At 44.2% G+C, this 23,892-nt stretch overlaps 1 protein-coding gene across 1 annotated transcript; it reads right to left on the bottom strand.

Moving 5' to 3' along the window:
* Window positions 1–961: 961 nt before the first annotated feature.
* TIMM22 (translocase of inner mitochondrial membrane 22) lies at window positions 962–21,934 on the bottom strand. The gene is made up of 4 exons (XM_089685738.1): window positions 21,560–21,934; window positions 13,724–13,920; window positions 10,041–10,113; window positions 962–1,265 (listed from the first exon to the last, which is right to left on the bottom strand). Exons 1-4 carry the CDS (start codon window positions 21,804–21,806, stop codon window positions 1,189–1,191), a joined length of 594 nt encoding a protein of 197 aa, XP_089541864.1. The 5' UTR covers window positions 21,807–21,934; the 3' UTR covers window positions 962–1,188.
* Between the last annotated feature and the right edge of the window lie 1,958 nt (window positions 21,935–23,892).

Raw genomic sequence — 23,892 nt, 5'->3', positions numbered from 1 at the left:
AGTGAGTTTTATGTACAGTGTGCATTTTTTTTCAAAATCACAATATCATGGTTGCTTATCTACTTACACAAGACTATTCTGCCATTTTTATATTACCCCGGAGTTCTTCTTTAAGACTTAAGACTGTGAAGGGCAGACTGGCATGGAACCCACTCACATTCCTGCAGCGTATGATGCAAGTCTGAAGAGGAGAGTTGCGGACCGCTGGTATCATCCACCGGAAACTTTATTGGAGACTGCTCAGACGGAGCATGGTCCTGCCATGGTGTGCTGTCTGAGCAGTCTCCAAAAAAGTTTCTAGTGGATGATACCGATGTGCGACACTCCTTTTCAACGGGCATAGAATTGTATTTTTCTCATATTATTTATAAGCAGGATGTTCACAGCACCCCCACCCCTCCTTACATCAGATGTCAGGAGTCCCCCCACCATCAGAAGTCAAGAGCCCCCCACCCTCCCTTACATTACAGTGCAACCCCCGACCTTGTGCTGCTGCCAAGCATAAGCTGGGAACAGAGCAAGGAAGCAGAAAGTGCAGGGTCTGGAGTAGGACCAGAGGAGGACTGGAGTCAGCTGCCGAAGTCTGCTGAATGCTGAGACCAGGGAAAGTTCTGTCCTTCTCTCTGCTGCTGATTGCAAAGACAAAGTGGGGGTGGAGACCAGGGGGATGCTGCAGGAAAGGTGCAAGGGCCACATGAAATGGCCTGGTGGGCCAGATTCAGCCCGCAGGCCTTGTGCTTGACACATGTGCCTTAAGCCATACACCAGTATTCTATGGTGGGAATGCAGCAACATCCACATCTAGCAGCTATGCTGACACAATAGAACAATATATTACTGATGAGGCAAATACCCAAAAATTCTTGGGAGATATAAATCACAACTATTAATGATTATAGGAAACGTGAAGCAACCAATGTAAATACAGAGATCGTATTAAAAAACACACTGGAAAATCTAGTGTTATGTAAGACATGTAATAACATATTTCTGTACATTTATCATCATATAATACTCAAACACTCTTCATAGGGGATGTCTCCACTCATCATAAGGAATCATCTCCTGACAAACCAACTGATAAAAGTCTTTTCTTGGAAGAGTCCCTGTTGCAGGTATGCTCATTGGTCAGCAGTGTTTCTATAAAGTGTCCATGATGCAGCAGCACCATCTGATGGCAGAAATCCGCTATCGCAGATAGTAGTCTATGACGGCAGAAAAAGCAGCAAATCCTCCACATCCAATAGCGCCAGCTTTCAGTCCAGCTGTAAGAGAGCACAATGCCAATATTATTATATAAAGAATTAGGCATCAGGCCTACTTATTGTATTTAGGACTTAGGCCTCATGAATGCAGGATGTTTTTTCAGCTGCTCCTAGGGGTGTGTGCCTTTTCTTTCTATTTCTGCCTCTAAACGCCACTGCATGTTAGCCTATGTATCAGTGCACACAGAAGATTTTAGGGGAGTTTAAAGGCAGGAAAAAACCCAGTGCCAGTGCACCCAGGAGCAGCAGTATTTTGGCAGAAAAAACACTCAACACCTGTCAACGTGTCTAAACACGTCAACGATGGGCACTTTTAGTGCTTGAGCGTGATTAATTTCAAGGGCAATTAGTTTTCTGGCCAATGAAATGAATTGACGTCCAAGCGCTTGACGAGTCGAAACACGTTACACACTTTTACAAGCATAAGGTGTTTTTTCTGCCAAAACGCTGCAGCCAGGAAGAAAAGAGAGTCGGCAAAGCGTCCAGTGTGCATGAGCCCTAGAGAGAGAAGCAGAACTACTAGTGGATGAAGAAATTGTGTTCTGGGTATGTTGAACAAAGGATATCTAGAACTGGTAATTACATTTTCATTTAAAAGCAAACTATAATGCTTTGGTACAACTGTAATTGCATTTAAATTAGTTTTTAAACTTGTTTAATTTACTTATTTTACTTTATTCATACAATCTTTGTTTTACAGATAGCAAGTAATACATGACAAAGGATTCCCAAAGCACTACAGGTTAGCTAAAGAAACAGCACAGCAGAAGTAGCTTCACAGTTGCCTTTGCATTGCCCTGTGAAAAAATGATGGATCATTCCTCTGTCTCATCAAGTTCAGTGTTTTCTTGCCTCTAAGCCTATTGATCTTTATAAATAACTTGCAATGAAAGGGCCCTAAAGCTCCACCTGCTCACTGGGTAAAAAATAAACATAACGTTCACATCCAATATTTCATAACAGAAAATATTTACTTTAGTTCTGATCATAGCATATAAAAGGAAGAAAATATGTGCAACACAACATACAGGGGAATCATAAGAGCTATAATTCCAGGCATGGCCAGGAATAAACCATCTAATGTCCATCCATATTGTGATATAATGCTGCTCGTAGATTTAAATTCCATGGGCTTCTTAGACTATGAAATGAGCCTCTCAGCACTACGTGTGGGGTCGTTACTCTAAGTCAGCCTCTCTCGACACAGAGGAATCCTTGAAATAAATTTCAGTCTTGGGAAACCCCTTGCTTAATGTTACGATATCTACAACTCAAGATATATTAGTGTGATGGTCAATGGGAAGAATTACCCCCTAGCTAAAAAGAGCAATGGTGTCAGTGGGAATCATCTGAGGGGCAGAAATTGTTGATTGCTCAAGAGCCCCTAGCAACCTCTGGAGGAACCCTGGTTGAGAAACCCTGCTCTAGGTGATACCCTCTAACAATGCAGAAGCAACCCAACCTCATTTCCTGAAGGCCAAGGAGAGAAGAGGCTGGAGTGTGACTGCTGGACTACTGACCAGGGTGTAGAGTGGCTGCAGGTGGTCCAATCTAATGTAAAAGAGGCAGGGGGTTCTTGACATGACAACTTGCAATATATTACATGTTTGTTGTTTGTTGTTGAATTTACATATACTTTAACCAACTGAAGATCAGGCCTATTTTTGTTTACATGTAAAAATCTGCAGTTTGGTGCTAGAAAATTCCTACATATGAAGAAACTATTTGTGCGCTTAGTGTGCAGCACGCTGAATGTTTGAATACCAAAAAAACTGTTTGTATGAACAGTTGCACATCCTATATACTAGCCAATATAGTAATATCTGTGCAAAAAAAAGTAAATAGATCAATAAATATACAAAAGCAAAAAATTCACATATCATAACAAATCAAGATTAGACTGCGCAAATACCTAAAAGGTGCTAGTGCATATATGTGGACATGACTTAGTCAGTGATGTCATCACACCTGCCATGTCTGGAAGCTGTGGTGTTCTCTACTTGTGTACTCTGTCTCCCTGACTGTGTAAGTGCCTGTACATTGTAGATTTATGTAATTCTTGAGAATTGGAATTCTATCTTGTGAAAAAGAAATAAGAAAACCAGAGACATTTGGGGTTCAGATATATGCACTTTATTGGACACTAAAGACACTGGGGGATGTATTGGGAGGCACTCCATTGATGGTAGTGTGATTAATAATTTTCCATAATTTCTGGTTTGAATCCATTGTTGACCCAGCTTTTCATTGTTGGCCCTAAGCTTTTCGTCATCGACGTCCTCGCGGAGTGGATCCGCTCCGTGAGGACGTCGATGACGAAAAGCTTAGGGCAGTGCCTTTGGATGTGAGGTTCAGAATACTCCTGGTTTGTCTGCACGTAGCATGTTCATGTTTGGCTGGGTCTGAGTCGCCTATATTCATTACACATGCTGTCTATACTGGCGTCAGTCTGGACACCTTGCTTGTAAGTGCATTTCTTCATTAAAGTTTGATGCTTTTTAAAACATACTGCACCATGATTGTTCACTTTTTTCTTTTGAGTGACGGTCTGATCATCTCTCAGTTTGGATACTAAAACACCTTTGGAGTGGATTTTCTACTTTGCAGCACATCATCTGTTGGAGTTCATCCCTCATTTCTTCAGTGTTGTTGTCACCATATTATTCATTTCTCCCAGAATAACAAGTACTATATGCTGGTTTTTCAACAATCAGCATATTACTCTGGTGAGTTGTATTTAACCATTTTTGGTGGTGGATTTACTTGGTGATGAATTATTTTGGACATTATTGATTATTTGAACTTTTGGACTTTTTTGTTTTTGCTGGATTTTATTTTGATTTATAATATTGTTTTTTATTGTTTTGTTATTTATTTTCTTGTTATATTTTTGCATGTATTTTAGCGCAACCTATTTTATTGAAGTTTTGTATATCCTATAATTTTATAGGCTAGGTTTTGCAGCTTACTGTGTTATATAATTTCCGTGGCGCTGGTTCTTTATTTATATATATCTAGGGCACTGGTATCGAGTACAAATAAAAGAACCTGTGTGGTGGTGTAACACTATGCTAAAAATAAAAGTGAATACTTGTGAGCTACTATGACTGAGGTGTTCAGTGTATTATTCGTAATTATAAACAACCTAGATTTTATACTGGGTGCGCTGACACTTTCACAAACTCACTTGGTTGTGTGTCTAATAATCAATTTATATATACTTATAATGCCGCGCTCCTACTATAAGTACTTAATCACATATTATGTGTCACTCATCTGAATAAATATATAAATAAACTGAATAATGATAATTAATAGTATGTGATAAATGTGACATATAGATCCATATGTTAAAAATTAAACCAATAAAGTGCTTGATTATACCATTTGTGCTTAATCAATAATATCAATACAATAGATTGTGCAAATATAATACATATAGTGCATGAATAAATTAAAAAGTCTTTTTTATAAATTAGTGCAATGTGCAATGTGCAGGTGAACTCCTTAATCCCTCCTTCCAGGTGCCGTGTGGTCTCAATATGCGCTCACCTTGATATTTGCCCAAATAAATTTAGGCAAATAAACTTTTTGTCCTTCCAGGACTGGTGGGATGATGCTCCTATATATGGTATTCCAAATGGAAGTGAAGGTCTGCTCAGATCCTCTTTTTATCTCCTCTCACTCCATACACATAGCCACTCATGGATGGACCTTTGGAACATATGTGAAAATCTCCTATTTCCCCTCCTCGGGACACCTCCTCCTCTTATCCACCTTTCCTCAGTGTTGGATATATAAATCAAGTGGAGAAAAGAAAAACCATGGTGCCTTATCCTTTTATATGAGAGTAGCTTATTGTTGCCAGAAGCGGTGATATAGCAGTATATGGCACTTATCTGGTACAGAAATGCAAAAGCTGGTAATGCTCTCTGCCTCTCTGTCTGCCTCTGCTGGAATCGCCGAGCTTCTCCGATGCAACGATGCGTCGTGAAAAAAAAGGGGAAATAGGAGATTTTCACATATGTTCCAAAGGTCCATCCATGAGTGGCTATGTGTATGGAGTGAGAGGAGATAAAAAGAGGATCTGAGCAGACCTTCACTTCCATTTGGAATACCATATATAGGAGCATCATCCCACCAGTCCTGGAAGGACAAAAAGTTTATTTGCCTAAATTTATTTGGGCAAATATCAAGGTGAGCGCATATTGAGACCACACGGCACCTGGAAAGAGGGATTAAGGAGTTCACCTGCACATTGCACTAATTTATAAAAAAAGACTTTTTAATTTATTCATGCACTATATGTATTATATTTGCACAATCTATTGTATTGATATTATTGATTAAGCACAAATGGTATAATCAAGCACTTTATTGGTTTAATTTTTAACATATGGATCTATATGTCACATTTATCACATACTATTAATTATCATTATTCAGTTTATTTATATATTTATTCAGATGAGTGACACATAATATGTGATTAAGTACTTATAGTAGGAGCGCGGCATTATAAGTATATATAAATTGATTATGTAACACTATGCTGGCTCCTTTTTTTTCTTCTTGGAGGATAAACATGCCGCAACCCTTTTGTTCAGCTAGCTGAAGTTCTGGATGACTGCAGTGGTCCTAATAGATGGCTCTTAAAGCAATACACGCATTGAGCGCATATTGATCTTTGTTATTCTGGAGATCAACAACTTTTGTGATTCATGGTGGAGGAGTCCCATGGAGTAACACCTGCTGTTTGTCCTTGGCACATGTTGGGATGGAATCCACATGGACTTTGCACTTTAATTTGCACTATTCTGATATTTATTGGTTACTTTGATGTAGCCACATTGACATCTATTTACACATTTATGTATTTATCTATTGATTAATTTATGGCCTATACATACACTTGCACTTTTGCCTATTCATAGTCCATATATGCACTAGCACCTTTTAGGTATTTGCACAATCTAATATTGATTGTTATGATATATGAATGTTTTTGCTTTTGTATATTTACTGATCTATTTTTCTTTGCACATATACTATTATATATTGTAGGCTAGTACAGTGAAGGAAATAAGTATTTGATCCCCTGCTGATTTTGAATGTTTAAGCAAGAAAAACAAAAGGGGTGCGGTGCTGGAATCCCTGAAAACAAAATTCAAATGTATGCAAACACATAAATTTCACTAAACCCAAATGTGGATATAAAGTGACAAAAGAGCAAAATGCAAAACTAAAGGTGATATTAGTGAGCACTACCAATGTGCTGAGTGTTCATAACTATACACAGTTCTGAAAACAGTTCATATAACGTGCTTAGAAGTGATGATCCATCTGAGGGGATCTCAGATAAGTGCTCCTTATAACATCCTGGTGACGTGCCGTGAAATTGTTAGTAATACGCACTCACCAGATGGGCAACCTTTATGCGCATATAAGCATATGTAAATCTCAAAGATGTCTACTGAAGATCTTCTTCAGAACCGGATCAGCCTGGTCTGGTCACAAACTGTTAAGGATCCCCTTACCCTGGGCAGTTTGCAGCACCTAAGGCCTCACTCCGGAATGGGCTCTGTACAGGTATCCGCTCACAAGGAGTCAAAAAGAAGGAAGCCCATAGCGCAGTATTTTCAAGAAATATATATTGAATGCAAGCTCCTTGCTGTTACTGTTTCCTTCACATATGATTTCTTACTGTTCTCATGATCATTGACACTCCACGAGGTGAGATCTTGCATGGTGCACCAGACCTAGGGAGACTGACAGTTGTTTTGTGTTTCTTCCATTTGTGAATGATTGCACCAACTGTTGTCACCTTCTCACCAAGCTGCTTGGTGATAGTTTTGTAGCCCAGTCCAGCCTTGTGTAGGTCTACAATCTTGTCCTTGACATCCTTGGACAGCTCTTTGGTCTTTGCCATGGTGGAGAGTTTGGAATCTGATTGTTTGATTGCTCCTGTGGACAGGTGTCTTTTATACAGGTAACAAAATAAAATTAGCAGCACTCCCTTTAAGAAACTGCTTCTAATCTCAGCTTGAACATGCAAATCAGTGCATAATTTGTTAGACTTGCATTTCTTTTGAATTTTTTTGTTGCCATTCTGTCTCTCAGTGTTACAATACACCTACCATTTGATTTTTAGACTGACCATTTCTTTGTGAGCAGGTAAACATTCAAAATCAGCAGGGGATCAAATACTTATTTTCTTCACTGTATATAGGTTCGTACCTGGTTATATAAACCGTGTTTGCTAGAAAATTACTTCGAACCCCCAATTATTATATATCAATTTTTAAGCAGAGGCCCTAGAGAATAAAATGATGGGTGTTGCAACTTTTAATTTATGTCAATGGTATTTGTGCAGTGGTTTTTCAAATGCAATAAAAAAAAAATACACTTTAATACATTTTCATGCAGAAAAACACATTATATATTCCCAACTGTCTGGGATAATATAAAAGATGATGTTACACCAAGCAAATAGATACCCAACATGTTGCACTTTCAAATTGTGTATGCACGTGGAATGGCAATAACTACAGTGCTTAAAATTCTCCATAGGCGGCGCTTTAAAAGCCTTTACAGGTTACCAGTTAAGAGTTACACAGGAGGTCTGGTGTTCTTAATTTGTTTTTGTTTACACTGTCTCTAATTTTTTTTATCACTTTTATTGCTATCACGAAGGATGAACAACATCTCTTGTGATAGCATGGGCCATGACAGGTTCTCTTACTGAGACATCTGGGGTCTATTAGACCTCAGATCTCTTCTCTGTCCTTAAAAGCATCGGATCAAATCAGGATCAGTTTGATCAAATGCTTTCACAGGCCCATAACGGCTTGTTTACATTAGACCGAAACCAGAAGTAACTCATCGCTTCTGATTTCTTAGACCGGGTGTCGGCAACCCGCAGCTCCAGAGCCGCATGCGGCTCTTTTTCACCTTGGCTGCGGCTCCGGAGCACACTGCCCACCAGGTGACAGGCAATAGTGCAGCAATGGGCAAACTACGGCCCGGCGGACCTTTTAATCCGGCCCGCGGAGCTAGGCTCCCGCTAGGCTCCTCTCACAGTCCGCCCTGAAGACCGGTGTAGCATGAAAATCTGTCTCCTATGAGGTTCTGTCCCCCTCGACGTATCTGCGCATGTGCCGGAGATCGCCGATCGGCTGCTAATGCCTGAAACTGGCACATGCGCAGATACGTCGAGGGAGACAGATCCTCATAGGAGACAGATTTTCATGCTACACCGGAACGGCGCGGGAACACGGCGAGAGGAACGCGCGGAGCAAAGGTAAGTGAATTGACACAGGGGGGACTTGGGGACTTAATAGGGGGGATGAATTACTATAGGGGGGATGAATTACTATAGGGGGGATGAATTACTATAGGGGGGATGAATTACTATATGGGGGATGAATTACTATGGAGGATGAATTACTATATGGGGGACGAATTACTATGGGGGACGAATTACTATAGGGGACGAATTACTATATGGGGGATGAATTACTATATGGGGGATGAATTACTATATGGGGGATGAATTACTATGGGGGATGAATTACTATATGGGGGATGAATTACTATATGGGGGATGAATTACTATATGGGGGATGAATTACTATATGGGGGATGAATTACTATGCTTACTATGGGGGAATATTACTATACTTACTATGGATGACACATACACATCATTCATCTACTCTTGGTCCGGCCCTCGGGTCCAATAAATGAACCCATTGCGGCCCTCAAGTCAAAAAGTTTGCCCACCCCTGCAATAGGGTCTTCTGTGTGCCGGGCGCCCGCTCCCCTCCCTCCTCTCGGGCGGCCGCCCCAAAAGTCAGGACTCTGCAGCTGGCCCAGCAATGGGCAAACTACGGCCCGGCGGACCTTTTAATCCGGCCCGCGGAGCGTGGCAAACATTGGCTGTCAGGATGTAGGCGGGGCAGCGTGACGAACTCCTCTCCTCTCACAGTTCGCCCTGAAGACCGGAACGGCGCGGGAACACGGTGAGAGGAACGCGCGGAGCAAAGGTAAGTGAATTGACACAATATGGGGAATGAATTACTATAGGGGGGATGAATTACTATATGGGGGATGAATTACTATGTGGGGGATGAATTACTATGTGGGGGATGTATTTTACTATATGGGGGATGTATTTTACTATATGGGGGATGAATTACTATGTGGGGGATGAATTACTATGTGGGGGATGAATTACTATGTGGGGGATGAATTACTATATGGGGGATGAATTACTATGGGGGATGAATTACTATATGATGGATGAATTACTATATGGGGGATGAATTACTATATGGGGGATGAATTACTATATGGGGGATGTATTTTCAGTTTTAAAAATGTGGCTCTCAAAATAAATTTCAATCGTGGTTTTGGCGAGATTTGGCTCAGTTGAAAAAAAAAAGTTGCCCACCACTGACCTAAGGCTATGGTTGTGATTATGACGATACACTGTGGCCCTGATTAACCCTTTGCTTACTGGGCCCTTAAACCCCCTTCATGACCAGAGCGCTTTTTGCAATATATGCAGTGTCGGATTTGTTTTAAATGTTGCAATGGTTTTGCGACTCCCAGTCTTTTTTTTCCCTCTCGGAAACGGGTCCAAGTGGCTCTTTATGTCTTAAAGGTTGCAGACCCCTGGCTTAGACCATAGAGATGAAAATAAGGATAAGTTTGGTGTCACTTTAAGGCATGATCAGTTAAAGTTCACACGCCCCATAAACCATCATCACTCACCTCTGAAGCCAATTGCACCCCCTGTTATACAGCCACTGATCACACTGTTCTTCCAGTCAGATTTCCCTCGATACTAAAATGAAAAAACACAACTTGTAAACAGGATATCTACGCTAAGACTTGGCTACATTGTACAGTGACACAAAACAAACAGGTAGAGAAAGTTAAATATGAGACGGTTAGGTTCCCAAACACAGCATTCAGTCAAGACTCTCAAAATCCTTCATATTTGTGGACTTTTTAATCCCAGTGGCATTAATCTGCAGGGTAACTCTCACTGCCGAAGACATATCTTATGTCATTGGAATCAAAGTGTTAAAATAAGTGCACAGCTGCAAGAGAAAGCCATCTAATTACTTCTACTAGGTTTCTAAGACACAGCCTCACTCACTGCGTGAATCACAAGACTGGCTGAGCAAAACACACATACATATATACTGTACGTAGTTCAGCTGTGTATTTAGCAGTCTGCCAGCTCTATCCCTTCACTGAGAGAAATATGAAGCCTGTGATTGCTGACCTCCTTCTGCTACACTGCATGGCTGTTTACTACTTTTTGAGGCAATAACCCAAACAAGCATGTAGACTGGGAAAGCCAGAATGAAGTTAGAACTCCTTATCTGCAAATATTTTTTCCAGTTCAATGACACAGAAAGTACTGAAAACACTGCATTGACCTGACAGCCAGGAAAGGTATTATTACAGGTTTCCCGCTGCACAGAATGGGCTCATTTACACTAGCAGTAAACCTCTAAAGAGTGATCCGCAGTGGATATTTTTCTTCAGAGGGCACAAGGCAGTGAGGAGGTGTTAGGTGGCTTAGTCACTGCCTATTTTAACCTCTAACAATCCACACCACAGCCCTTATTTACTTGAATGGGTGGCAGTTTGCGAACACAACCGGGGGATCATTTTTGCTGTGCTGTGATGCGCTGCATGTGTATATCCACATCTGGTTGGAAGTGGTAAAAACATGGTGTGACTGCCTGTTTTTACTGCCCCCACCCAACCAAAAGTGTAAATTTAGCCAAAGACATTCAATCTCTAAGGGAGAGCTTCAATATAGACATCTAAGACACACTATAAACTGCACTAAGTGTAAACTAAGCACTGAAATATCCAGGCTGCCAAAATGTGAAAATAGGCTGGAGATATCCAGCATGGATGAAGCATCATGTCTTTATATACATTATTGAAAAGACTGGCAATGTCCAGTTACTTCCCCACCAATACCTGCAGCCTACGTAAGCAAGTTGTGTATGCATTACTTAATCCATTGTCAAATCATATGATCCAAACCCAATCAGCATAACCTAATGCTGTGACACTGGGATGTGTAATTGTCCCCAGTGTGTGGGCAGAGCAGAGCTTTGTGTCAAGACGTAGAATGAATACAGAATGACATTATTTCTACAGATGAATGATGCTTGGGTTCACAGTGTTCTGCTCAGTTTGGAAACTGCTAAAAATATCAGCAACACAAACTCAGCCCCCACATTGCTTTATGACTTCTATTCAACTCATTGTGTGCATCCATATGTGTTAGCAGCAGTGGTGGGATGTGAGTTCAGGATTCCCTGTTATACAACAAATAGGGCAATAATTGGAGGGGAGAAATCAGCAGCCTCCAAGAGATTAATAGTGTGAACCCTTTCATGACCACAGGTCATGGACGCCCAGACCCAAATTTAGCAACGTCAGTATGTGTTGGTTACCTTAAACTAAGAATTCACACTGGCCCGGTCAAACCTGCCTTTATATGTGTGTAGAGGAGATTTCTTATCACATATAAATGCACGAAATAATGTTTCAATAGTGTCATTCACTCACAACGTTTAGGTGTGCTTAGTTTAAATGTGTTTAGAAAAAGTAGAAATCTTTGTGTCCAGGATTCCATCATTCTAACACATTGTAAACACATGTATGTGCATGTACACACATAACCAGAACTAAACCTGCTTTAAAGTAGGAACATCTAAAAACAGGAAAAGGTCACAAGGAAAGCATAAAAGTCGTTTACACTTCACAGATGACTTCCCAGATGACTTTTTCTTGCCAAACGCAATGTGAATTTGCCTACCTAAGGATGTACAGTAAAACACTCTTACTTGGTACATTGTTTTATTAAAAACCCCGCACAGATATCCTATTTTAGGTAGACAAATGGACACAAAAAAACAAATATTATAAAAGGTACTTCAAATCCTGGCTGAGGAAGACTGCCGGAACACTGGAAGAGTTGAAGCTCAGCAGAAATACAGAAAATCTTGCCTGAAAAAAAATGGTACTAGCAAAAATGTAGTCTAAGCATAGCAAAACTGTAGAAAAGATGTTCATCCTCCTAGGACACTAGAAAAAAAATGAGACATGCTGGAAGTGGGTAGGGGTTACAGTTGTTTGTTTGCCACTGCCTAATCCTCCTGCAGGCAGCAGTTTAACATGAAAGTTTAAGGGCCGGTTCACACCAGAACGCTGTGCGGAAAGTTTATGTTTATGTTCCATTTCCCACACCGTGTGCAAAACGCACTGCAGGTGCAATGTTCAGTTGGTGTCAGTATTAGATTACTGACACCCCCAAATGCAGTGAGTTTGTGAGCCCCAAATTGCATGGTACAGAAGTACCATGAATGGGCTGAAATTGCACTGCACAGAGCTGCATGTGACTTGCACGGTTCCTGGGCAATTCCACGTGTGAACTGGCCCTCAGACTGTGTTCCTCACTGAACAAGAAAGAAAAGCATGTTTCTGGGTTCAGACATGCTCAGCAACAATAGAAGCAGAAGCAGTGTCCACACACAAATGACAATGTATTGGACTTTTCCACTGGTGCTGGGAACCCAATAGTGTTTTCTCCCAAAAACTACTATAGTCCTCAAAGTTTTTCCACACTGCTACACGGAACAACACAAAGAAAACATTCTTACTGGGCTGATCAGCATCACCTGTCTCTGTATAAAATCCTGGCTAGGCCTACGATAAGATTAAAATGGTTCTAAGGGCAGAAGAATTTTCACTTTAATGCATTCTATGCATTAAGGTAAAAAACCTTCTGGACGCAGTTCCCCCCTCAGCCCTCCTAATACTTACCTGAGCCCCATCTTGATCCAGCGATATCTATGAGAGCAGCAGCTCTCTCAGGTCTCTCTCTCCTCATTGGCTCACAAAGCAGTGAGAGCAGGGGGTGGGGCTGAGCCATGCTCTGTGTGTGAATAGACAATGTCTATTCATAGAATGGCTTTGAAATGAGCCTGCTCAAGTGCCCCCAGAGCAAGAGGCTTGCTAATGGGGGCACTCAGCAGGGAGGAGGAGCAAGGACAGCCAGTGAGGGGACCCAAAAAGAAGAGGATTGGAACTGCTCTGTGCATAAACATTGCACAGAGCAGGTAAGTATACCATGTTTGTTTGTTTTCTTTTGTTACCTATACAATCACTTTAAATAAAAAGTACTCTTCTGCATTCAAACCAAAAATAAACATATTAATATTGTCCTTTTTGTGAAGTAAATACACATTGAGGCAGATTTACAAAAGCAGTGGAGTACTCTATGTTCAAACAATAAATTACGTGGTGAAGATTCGCTACAATTATTCCATCACGTGAAAAGGAAATTCTGATTATATATCTGAACACGATTTAATAACTGGAATTGCAACTCAAACAACAACTAAGAGAACTATACATACCGATTCTACTAGACACTCTGTGCAGGAGAACATAGCACCCACTATTGCAAAGTTTTTGGCGTAGGACATTCCCCTCTGTCCCATGTCTTTCAACACCTCTTTAGCAGTAGGTGTGCGATAAGGATCCTTAGGATCAAAACCTACGTTGGTGTCGATGCCGGCAGTGAACACGCCAAAGGCCCCACCCAGGACAAAACCTTTAAAAAAAGAAATAAATAACAATTAATTAAAAGGGAGAACACATGATAAAGAACAGATTCACTACTGGGACTAAATGAGGAACACTTTATATAGGATTGAGCAAATTCAATCAGCGCCTTCATTTCTGCTGTTAGTTTTGAATCTCTACTAAGGGTATGCTTTAAAGTGGTTGTAAAGGCAGAAGGTTTTTTACCTTCGTGCATTCTATATATGAAGGTAAAAAAAAAAACCTTCCGAGTGCAGCCCCCATAATACTTACCTGAGCCTGATCTTGATCCAGTGATGTGCACGAGAGCAGTGGCTCTCTCCCTCCTCAGTGGCTTAGGAGCAGGGGTCTCCAGAGTTGGCCCCTTGCTTGCCTTTATCCAGCTCTTGGGGCACTTTTGACACTAATGATGGGGCACCATTCCTCCCATTGACACCAATGATGTCATTTTTTTAATCCCATTGACCACCAAGCCTATGGCATTGTTTATTCCCAACGATGTCAGGACATTTTCTAGTCCCACTGGTCACAGTCTGCCTCCCCCCCCCCTAAAGTTTTAATGGCAGTAAACTGACCCTTTACTTTGAAAGTTTGGAGACCCCTAGCTTAGAAGTTCACAGCCAGTAAGGCGGGAGCGGGGCGAGGGGCCAAGCCTCAATCTTTATGTCTAAGGCTACTTTCACACTAATCTGTTTTTGTTCAGTTAAAAAAAAAGAGGAAGAAAAGCAGAAAAAAAAACACATCCCTTTAAATTCTATGAAGTTCTTCACACTGGTCTTTTACGCTTCAGTTGTGTTTTTTAAAGTCCTGCTTGCTGCATTTTTGTTCAGTTAGAAAGAAAGCTCTATTTGTGGGTGTCACGGTATAGGGGCCCGGCCAATTATTAATTCCTGCTTAATGTCCCCAATTATTAACCACTTCCAGACCGGACACTTTTACCCCCTTCCTGACCAGGGCAATTTTCAGCTTTCAGCGCTATCACACTTTGAATGACAATTGCGCAGTCATGCAACACTGTACCCAAATTAATTTTTTACCATTTTTTCGAGACAGATAAAGCTTTATTTTGGTGGTATTTATTCACCGCTGGGATTTTTATTTTTTTTCTATGTAAATGAAAAAGTCCAAAAATTTTGAAAAAAAGTGTTTTTTTTAATAAAATTTTGCAAATAAATAATATTTCATCATAAATCTTTGCCAAAAATTATTCCGTTATCTTTTTAGTAAAAAAAAAAAAATCCAAATTAGTTTATAACCAAAAATTATAATTTTTAAACATTTTTATGTTATTGTTTTATATTATTATTTTTTTTTACATACTGTCACCCTAGCAGTACAGTGTTACCATGGTGACACTGTACTACTTGTGGGGGGTGATGAAGATTTTTTTTTTTTTTTACACATTGCTTTTACACCCATATAGGATGTAAAAGCAATCATTTCTCTTTCTCTCTGTGTGCATTCTTGCACTCATTGAGAAGTACTGAGTGAGCTGTGATTGGTCACAGCTTGTCACATGGTACAAGGCTGTTGTGAATAGGCTTGTACCATGTGACCTCTGTGATCATTCACAGATTTCACACGTAGTAAGCAATGATGTCACAAGTGACATCCTGCTTACTACTTTGCATGTGATCACTGATTGGCCAATCAGTGATCACATGATCGGGACCTCGTACAGAGGTCCCGTTCGACGATCGGTGTTTCACTGTGTCCGGAGGACACAGCGGGCACCGGATCGCGGTGCTGCGCGCTCCCAGGGAGCGCACACAAGCAGGGTGCGGGGAGGGCGTTTATAAACGGCCACCCGACCCTGCACTGCCACCGTCCGGCCATTTATATGCAACGGCTGGTCGGGAAGTGGTAATTCCCTCATTAATCCCTCCTGGCCATAGGAAGAGCATCCTCCAATTAGTATTCTACTCCTGTGTGCTAAAGGCCCCTAGTTGTAATTAACGCGAGCCCTCCACAAAAGGTCCCAGATTCAATTAGTGTCAGAGATGCGGGTATGACCAGAGATGTGTGTACTGACACAGGGAAACGCAGGCTTCAGATATGGTATAAAGAAGACAATTTATTAAGACTAACAATACAAATATAAACGCAGTGCACCAAACCCCAAGCTAACACAAATACATACAAGGTGAAACAAACCCAAACCTAAACTGATATAGATACACAGGTACATACACATATAGAGCACAACGTAGTCAGGCAGGCCGGGTCAATAACTATCGGGCAGGTAGGTACAGGAGGAGCAGGCGGAGAGAATGGTCAGGGTCACAAGCCAGGGATCAAACAGGAGAAGTCAGCAGAGGTCAGGATCAGGCAGGGTCGGCAACAAGTCAGGCAGAAACAGGAACAGGAATGCAGGTTACAAGGTACAGGGGCCCATGGAAAAACACACACCAAGGCACAGATTGCAGGTCTGGCCATCCCTTAAATACACCTGCAATCAGCCCCAGGTAATGGCTAATTGCAGAAGTGAACCTCTGGTTGTTGAGAGCACCCGCTGGCCAGCCCTGGTACTGCAGCCCACAAGGCAGGTGAGTCCCACCACTATTGGCAAGTCCATTCCTGACAATTAGTGTATTCTCCCCATTGTTATCCCGTTTACAGCTACATATTCAATTATTGTGTTTCCTTCCCTGTCCATCTTGGTTTGTGTCCAAATGTATATTCTTCCCCACTGTTATCCATTTACAGCTGCAAATCTAATTACTGTTTCCTTGTCCATCCTGTCCAACCAGTTTTGCCCAAATAGAATATCCTCCCCACTGTCCTCCTGTTTACAGCTGCAAATTCAATTACTGTAATTCCTTTCCGGTCCATCCTCTCCATTGTCGTCCAAATGTCCACAAACTCAATTAAGGCCTTTCCCCCCTTGTCACCCTGCTAATGACCCCCCTCCACCTCTTGTCCTGCTCCGGGGGGGGGGGGTTAAGAGGTCAGTGCTGGTCTCTCCTTATCAGCCATTCTGCTGTGCAGCCACTGAGGGATCCAGCTGCGGCTGGACTCTAGTGGCCCAGACTCTGCCTGAGCCCCACTGGAGGAAGGGGGACCCCAGAAGCCACATCAGCTCTGCCTGAGCTTAACACACCAGCTCTGCCTGAGACGCTGCCAGCTCTATCTGGGACTATCACATCAGCTCTGCGTGAGTGTATGCTTCTCCTGTGTTATCTGACCTGTTTATGAACTGCCTCTTACCTCCCTGTTGGATTACAAAGTGCTGTAGACACTTTAACTTTGCCCACCGGGGCAGGACTACAAAATTCTCCTGTGTTATCTGACCTGTTTATGAACTGCCTCTTACCTCCTTGTTGGATTACAAACTGCTGTAGAGACTTTAACTTTGCCCACCGGGGCTGAATTACAAAGTACTTTGGGCTCTCTCTCTGCACTACTCCCCACTGAGTGACTGTTGTCTGTTTCAATAAAGCTTTAAGTGTTTGCAATCTGCCTTGTGTGTTCTGTCCCGCTTACCCTCCGGCACAGTGGGAAAAAAAAAATACATTTTAATTGGGTGCAGTGTTGCATGACCACACAATTGTAAGTAATGCAGCACCGTATCGCAAAAAATGGCCTGGTCAGGAAGGGTGGGTAAATCCTATGGAGGGCAAGTGGTTAATAACAAAAATGGCTTTACCTGCCCTGACCCCCCTTGTTTTTGGGTCCCCCATTGGCACTCCAGGCCCCTTGCCCCTGCTGACTGTCCCAGAGCAAGCAGCTTGCGAGACATACAGAGCGCAGCCTGCCCCCACCCCCACAATGGCTGTGTCTCAGCCAATAAGGAGGCAGAGGCCTGGGAGAACCTCTTTCTGCTTTTTTTCACATCGCTTGATCGGATTGGGCTCAGATAACTATTGGGGGGGTTGGCTGAGGGGGAAGATGCACACTGAGGGTGGTAAAAAAAAATATTCACCCTTTACAACCACTTTAACTGCTGTATTTGTCTCTTTTAGGAAGGTTTTTCCTCATTTCCTGTTCTGAAACTTGTCATCTGGAAGTGAAATCATCCCAATGGGGACAAACCGGCAAAGAAACCTGATGGATGCGCTTGCCTTCTCCACTCTACTAGATAAAATAGTTTTCTTTTGGTGTTCCAGTTGAAGAGGTTTCCTTCACTTTCTATGTGATGTGAGGGGATCACCCCAATGGAGACACAGACAGCAATAAAACCTTGACTGGGGTTCTGAACTGTCCTCACTCTCTTCATCAGTAATAAATAAATAAAAAAAAAGGTTTTTCCCAGGTTTGGGGATTATTATGTGAGGCAGACTTTAGGGAGGCATTGTATTAGCAGTGACTTGTGGAATAACTTCGCTCAGAGATGTACCCAGTGGGTTCTGAGCCTGTGCTCTGATCCCACACTGGATGCTGATGTCAGCGAAAGCAAAGACTTCTAATTTGGTACCCACAGTGCATATCCCCAATGCATGCCTCCTCATTAATAAAAGCAGACCGTGCACTAAAACAATCCCTCCCCCCCTTTCCAAAACCTGCATTCCCTGTATTAGGTGTAACGGAAAAAAAACATAGGACAATAACTTAGCACATACACTGAGTAGGGATGCACCGAAATTTTGGTGGCTGAAATGTTTCGACAGAAAACACCGCTATCAGCCGCTGGCCGATAGGAAAATAAGCACGGATACAGATGCTGAAAATAACCCCACCCCTTCACTGCTTGCACCCCTTGCCACCGCTCAGTATTTCTTAGCCTTACCTGAGAAACCACAGAACAATCCCGATGCTGGGCATAGAGATTAGTGAAGGAAAGATGGCCTCCACCCATCTTTATGCCCTTGGAGGACCAGAGCCATGTCACTTCCGGTTCCAGCGCCTTGTAAACAAGGCCATATTTTTTTCTTTAAAAGCACTATATCAATGCTTTTTCTGATCTAATGCTTTACATTGTAGAGGAGAGATGTGGGGTCTTATTGACCCCATGTCTCTCCATAAAGAGGACCTGTCACTGCTTATTTCTATCGCAGGGAATGCATGCATTCCTTGTGATAGGAATAAAAGTGATTACAAATTTTTTTTAAAGAGACAGTGTAAAAGGAAAAAAAAAATTAAATAGATTTAAAAAAAATTAGTGTCCCCGTCTCCCTGTACTTGCACGTAGTGGTGAATATATATAGGCCACGCCCACATAAGTAAACGGTGTTCAAACCACACACGTGAGGTATCACCACAAACATCAGAGCAAGAGCAATAATTGTAGCACTAGACCTCCTCTGTAACATTACACTGCTAACCTATAGAGATTTTTAAAGAGTCACTTATGGAAATTTTTAAGTACTGTAGTTTGACGCCATTCCACAAGTGTGTGCAGTTTTAAAGAATGACATGTTGGGTATCTATTTACTCGCCGTAACATCATCTTTTATTTTTTACAAAAAAATTGGGGTATATATTGTGGTTTTATTTTATTTTATTAAGTGTATTTTTTTCCAAAAAATATATATTCATATTTAAAAACTGTTCATTTCAGTTTCGGTTTTTGGCCAAGTGCATCCTGAATTTTTGATTTCGGCACCAGAATTTTCCTTTCGGTGCACCACTAATACTCAGCTTTACCCATCTTTTGCAAAGCAGAAATGACATTGCAATCCTTCCAGTGAGATTGGATATGAAGGGGAACCCAAATCTGGAATATGGATGCTCCAATCACAGACCAGCAGTGTCCTCTTATGAGATTCAGGGTACTTGTCATTCTCAGGATTCTTATGTCACTGCCATCTAGGGGCCTCAAGTGGAAGTCAGAGGTAATATATGTACTTAACTTCTTCCCACAGGTTATTTTTTTGTCCCAAAATGTTAGAAAACCTCTGAATGAGGAAAGCAGGAGGTAGGGAACTGCACCAATTCCATTTGTCAACCAAGACATCTAATAAATCATGGTGGGACCAAAGACGAGGGCGCATTTCCTGAGGGGACCGAGAACAGGGGGGGCGTCTCCTGAGGGGACCGAGGACGGGGGCGCGTCTCCTGAGGGGACCGAGGACGGGGGCGCGTCTCCTGAGGGGACCGAGGACGGGGGCGCGTCTCCTGAGGGGACCGAGGACGGGGGCGCGTCTCCTGAGGGGACCGAGGACGGGGGAGCGTCTACTGGTGGGACCGAGGACGGGGGCGCGTCTACTGGTGGGACCGAGGACGGGGGCGCGTCTCCTGAGGGGACCGAGGACGGGGGCGCGTCTACTGGTGGGACCGAGGACGGACGGGCGCGCGTCTACTGGTGGGACCGAGGACGGGGGCGCGTCTACTGGTGGGACCGAGGACGGGGGCGCGTCTACTGGTGGGACCGAGGACGGGGGCGCGTCTACTGGTGGGACCGAGGACGGGGGCGCGTCTCCTGAGGGGACCGAGGACGGGGGCGCGTCTCCTGAGGGGACCGAGGACGGGGGCGCGTCTCCTGAGGGGACCGAGGACGGGGGCGCGTCTCCTGAGGGGACCGAGGACGGGGGCGCGTCTCCTGAGGGGACCGAGGACGGGGGCGCGTCTACTGGTGGGACCGAGGACGGGGGCGCGTCTACTGGTGGGACCGAGGACGGGGGCGCGTCTACTGGTGGGACCGAGGACGGGGGCGCGTCTACTGGTGGGACCGAGGACGGGGGCGCGTCTACTGGTGGGACCGAGGACGGGGGCGCGTCTACTGGTGGGACCGAGGACGGGGGCGCGTCTACTGGTGGGACCGAGGACGGGGGCGCGTCTACTGGTGGGACCGAGGACGGGGGCGCGTCTACTGGTGGGACCGAGGAGGCGGACGTGACCACTGGTGGGACCGAGGAGGCGGACGTGACCACTGGTGGGACCGAGGAGGCGGACGTGACCACTGGTGGGACCGAGGAGGCGGACGTGACCACTGGTGGGACTGAGGAGGTGGACGCGTCCACTGGTGGGATCGGAGACGCGTCCACTGGTGGGATCGGGGACGCGTCCCCTGGTGGGATCGGGGACGCGTCCCCTGGTGGGATCGGGACGCGTCCCCTGGTGGGACCGGGGACAGAGAGAGAGGTCTCCTGGCTGGGTGTCTCCCTGGTGGGCCCAGGTTCGGAAACGTGTTTCCCGGTGGGACTGAGGACCATAAATGGAAAAATGTCTCTCAGTGGGACTGAGGGTGGGGGCCCGACTCCCAGTGGGACTGAGGACGTGGGTGTGTCTGCTGGCGGGACTGAGGATGGGTACGTGTCCATTGGTGGGACTGGGGACGTGTCCATTGGTGGGACTGGGGATGGAGAGATGTCTCCTGGCTGGGTGTCTCCCTGGTGGGCCCAGGTTCGGAGACATGTTTCCTGGTGGGACTGAGGACCATGTAAAGATGTCTCCTGGTGGGACCAAGGACGGAGACATGTCTCCTGGTGGGACGTAGTATGGACAGATGTCTCCTGGCTGGGTGTCTCCCTGGTGGGCCCAGGATCGGAGACATGTTTCCTGGAGGGACTGAGGACCATGTATGGAAAGATGTCTCCTGGTGGGACCGAGGACAGAGACGTGTCTCCTGGTGGGACGTAGTATGGACAGATGTCTCATGGCTGGGTGTCTCCTGACTATCCATCCTGAGGAGCAGATGATCCATGTCAATGATGGGAGGAATGATTCCAGACCCTAGGACCACTCCTGGGCCCGTGGCCCCTCACACTCACCTCCCACACAGGCCAGGGCCGCTTTGAAGGCACAGCTCTCCATCACTCGCTCCATCATCTTCTGCTCATCGGATTTGATGGGGGTGGGGACCCCTCCGAGGCCCCCCGGGATCACCTCCCTCGGTCTCCTCTTCTCCCCCACCAGGTGCTCCAATATCATACTGTACTGCAGGGTGCCATCCTCGGGAGGGACAGGGGTGGACTGGGCACCGGGGGTCATCGTGAAGCTTCCACTGGGCGCCGCCATGACACTGACACGTGACTGATTCCGGCCCGCACTTTCCACACAGAAAGCCGGTCAGGAAAAGTCCAGAGCCAGCTGACAGAGCCCACGACGTGTCACACTGTGTTCTCCGGTCTGTGCGGTCCGCGGATATTTTTTCCCCAGGCCTGGCCGTAGACCGACCACAAACCACAAGAGACTTCTCATTAGGAGCGACAGATTCGTCCCGATGTGTGACAGGCCGGCGGGAGTCACGTGATCAGCCCCCATGGTCTCCTCTATGGAGGGAGCTCTCCCTGAGTTGTAGAGGAATGGCTCCGTGTACAGGCGGAGGGCGCAGGACAACATGATAAACCAGCCCAGACTGGCATCCCCTGGCATGAGGGAGTACACTGCCTCCTTCTGAAAATGCTGATTGCCTGGCTGCACTTTTCTCATTCACTACCTTTTTTTTTTTTTTTTTTTAAGTCCGCAAATGTACGAAAAACCCGTAAGTGTTCACAAAAAAAGTGCAAGTGCAAAACACCACAAAAAAAGTGCACTTAGGGCTTTGTCCTTCCCCCGAAGGGGATGGACCACTACCCTGATCCCTATTATTTTGAACATGCCCCTTTCAATGAGTGATTCAATTACACAGAATCAGCAGCATGCATGTCATGACTGTTGGGTCTGTTGGATTTCTATTACTCTACTACACCTGCTAGTAAATTATTTACCATGTAGAAATATCATTTCTACCAAAAACAGTGATTGATCAGGTAAGTGATGTCTGACTGCTACTGTTTTGAACACAACTGTATATATCCACCGTATATTCTCCTATTCTCCACACAGTCCTCATTGGAGAACATAACCCCACACTCACTCTCCCATTTCTGTCTATACAAAGGGGGCAAGGGAAAAATGATCTGTAATAAAGAGCGATATAAATCTGAGATAAGACCCCTACCCCTGGGTGAGTCATGACTGATACGTTCAAAATAAGTAATCGGGGGTGAGGGCGTCAAGCCAAAGTGGGAACCGAAAAAGTGTCAAATTTGTCGATAGTGAAAATGTTCACTAAGCGGGATGTCAAATATCGTATGTAGCATATCATAGGATATAAAAGCCTCTGAAAATCTGAAAGCCTAATAAGAGCGCAGCCATACCACCAGCAAAAAGCCTGTGGAGATGCAAACCCAATGGGAAAACGCAGATCACCAAAAGCTGCTGACTTTTAAAATACAGACAGCTGTCCCTCGGTCCAGCGGTGTCCTCACCACGACTGGTTTCACTGGCCATCTTCAATGTGGGCACCTGGCTGTAACAGCTTGCGGCTTCACAGCTGGGTGCCCACTGCACATGTGCAAGAAGCACTGCGCTTTGTGAATGGTCCCATAGTCTTCTGGGACCTGTCACATGTCCCAGAAGACTACAGGGAGAGAGGGGGGGAGGACAACTTCTGCTTCCGATCGCCTCGGTGCCAATCCTTAATGGGGAGCGGGGACAAAGGCTTAAACTGGAACTTCGCCTTGTGGGTGGAGCTCTGCTTTAAGTTCATTTTTGTCTCATTAGTCTACACTCTGTACCCCATAATGACATGTTACAGCTTGATAGAGACATACTAATGCAAAGCCTGGGGATTTGCAGAACTGGCATCTCTGGACCAAGATCTAGCAGTCCAGGAAGCAGGGGCAGACCTATTTCTTTCTGTGCTGAAAAGGCACTAAATGTTAAGTGTTACAATTACACATTACTTAGTATGTACAGTGCATTTATAAAGTATTCAGACCATCTTCACTTTTTTCAATTCTGATACTACAGTTGTTTAAATTAATTCTTTTCCTCAATAATCTACACTCATTACACTCAAAGTAAAAACAGAATTGTAGAAACGTCTGTGAATTTATTAAAAAGAAACAAAATATCACATTTATTTAATTGGAGAAGTACAACTAAAGCTCCTTTGGTTGTACTTCTCCTGTGGATCACAGGAGTGCAGTCCGTTCTGCACTCCTGTGGCCCATTTGCAGCTGACAGTGGGCTGTCAGCTGACATCACTCAGCCGGTTCAGGCTGGGGAAAGATTCCAACTTTAAAGTCGGGAACCACCCCAGAGGCTCCCTCTCCAT

The sequence above is a fragment of the Staurois parvus genome, unplaced genomic scaffold (genome assembly GCF_062004578.1).
Source record: "Staurois parvus isolate SC_StPar_1 unplaced genomic scaffold, SC_StPar_1.0 ptg000382l, whole genome shotgun sequence".
Taxonomy (NCBI): Eukaryota; Metazoa; Chordata; class Amphibia; order Anura; family Ranidae; genus Staurois; species Staurois parvus.
Note: the sequence above shows the minus strand (reverse complement) of the source record. Positions and strands in the feature narration are given on the sequence as shown.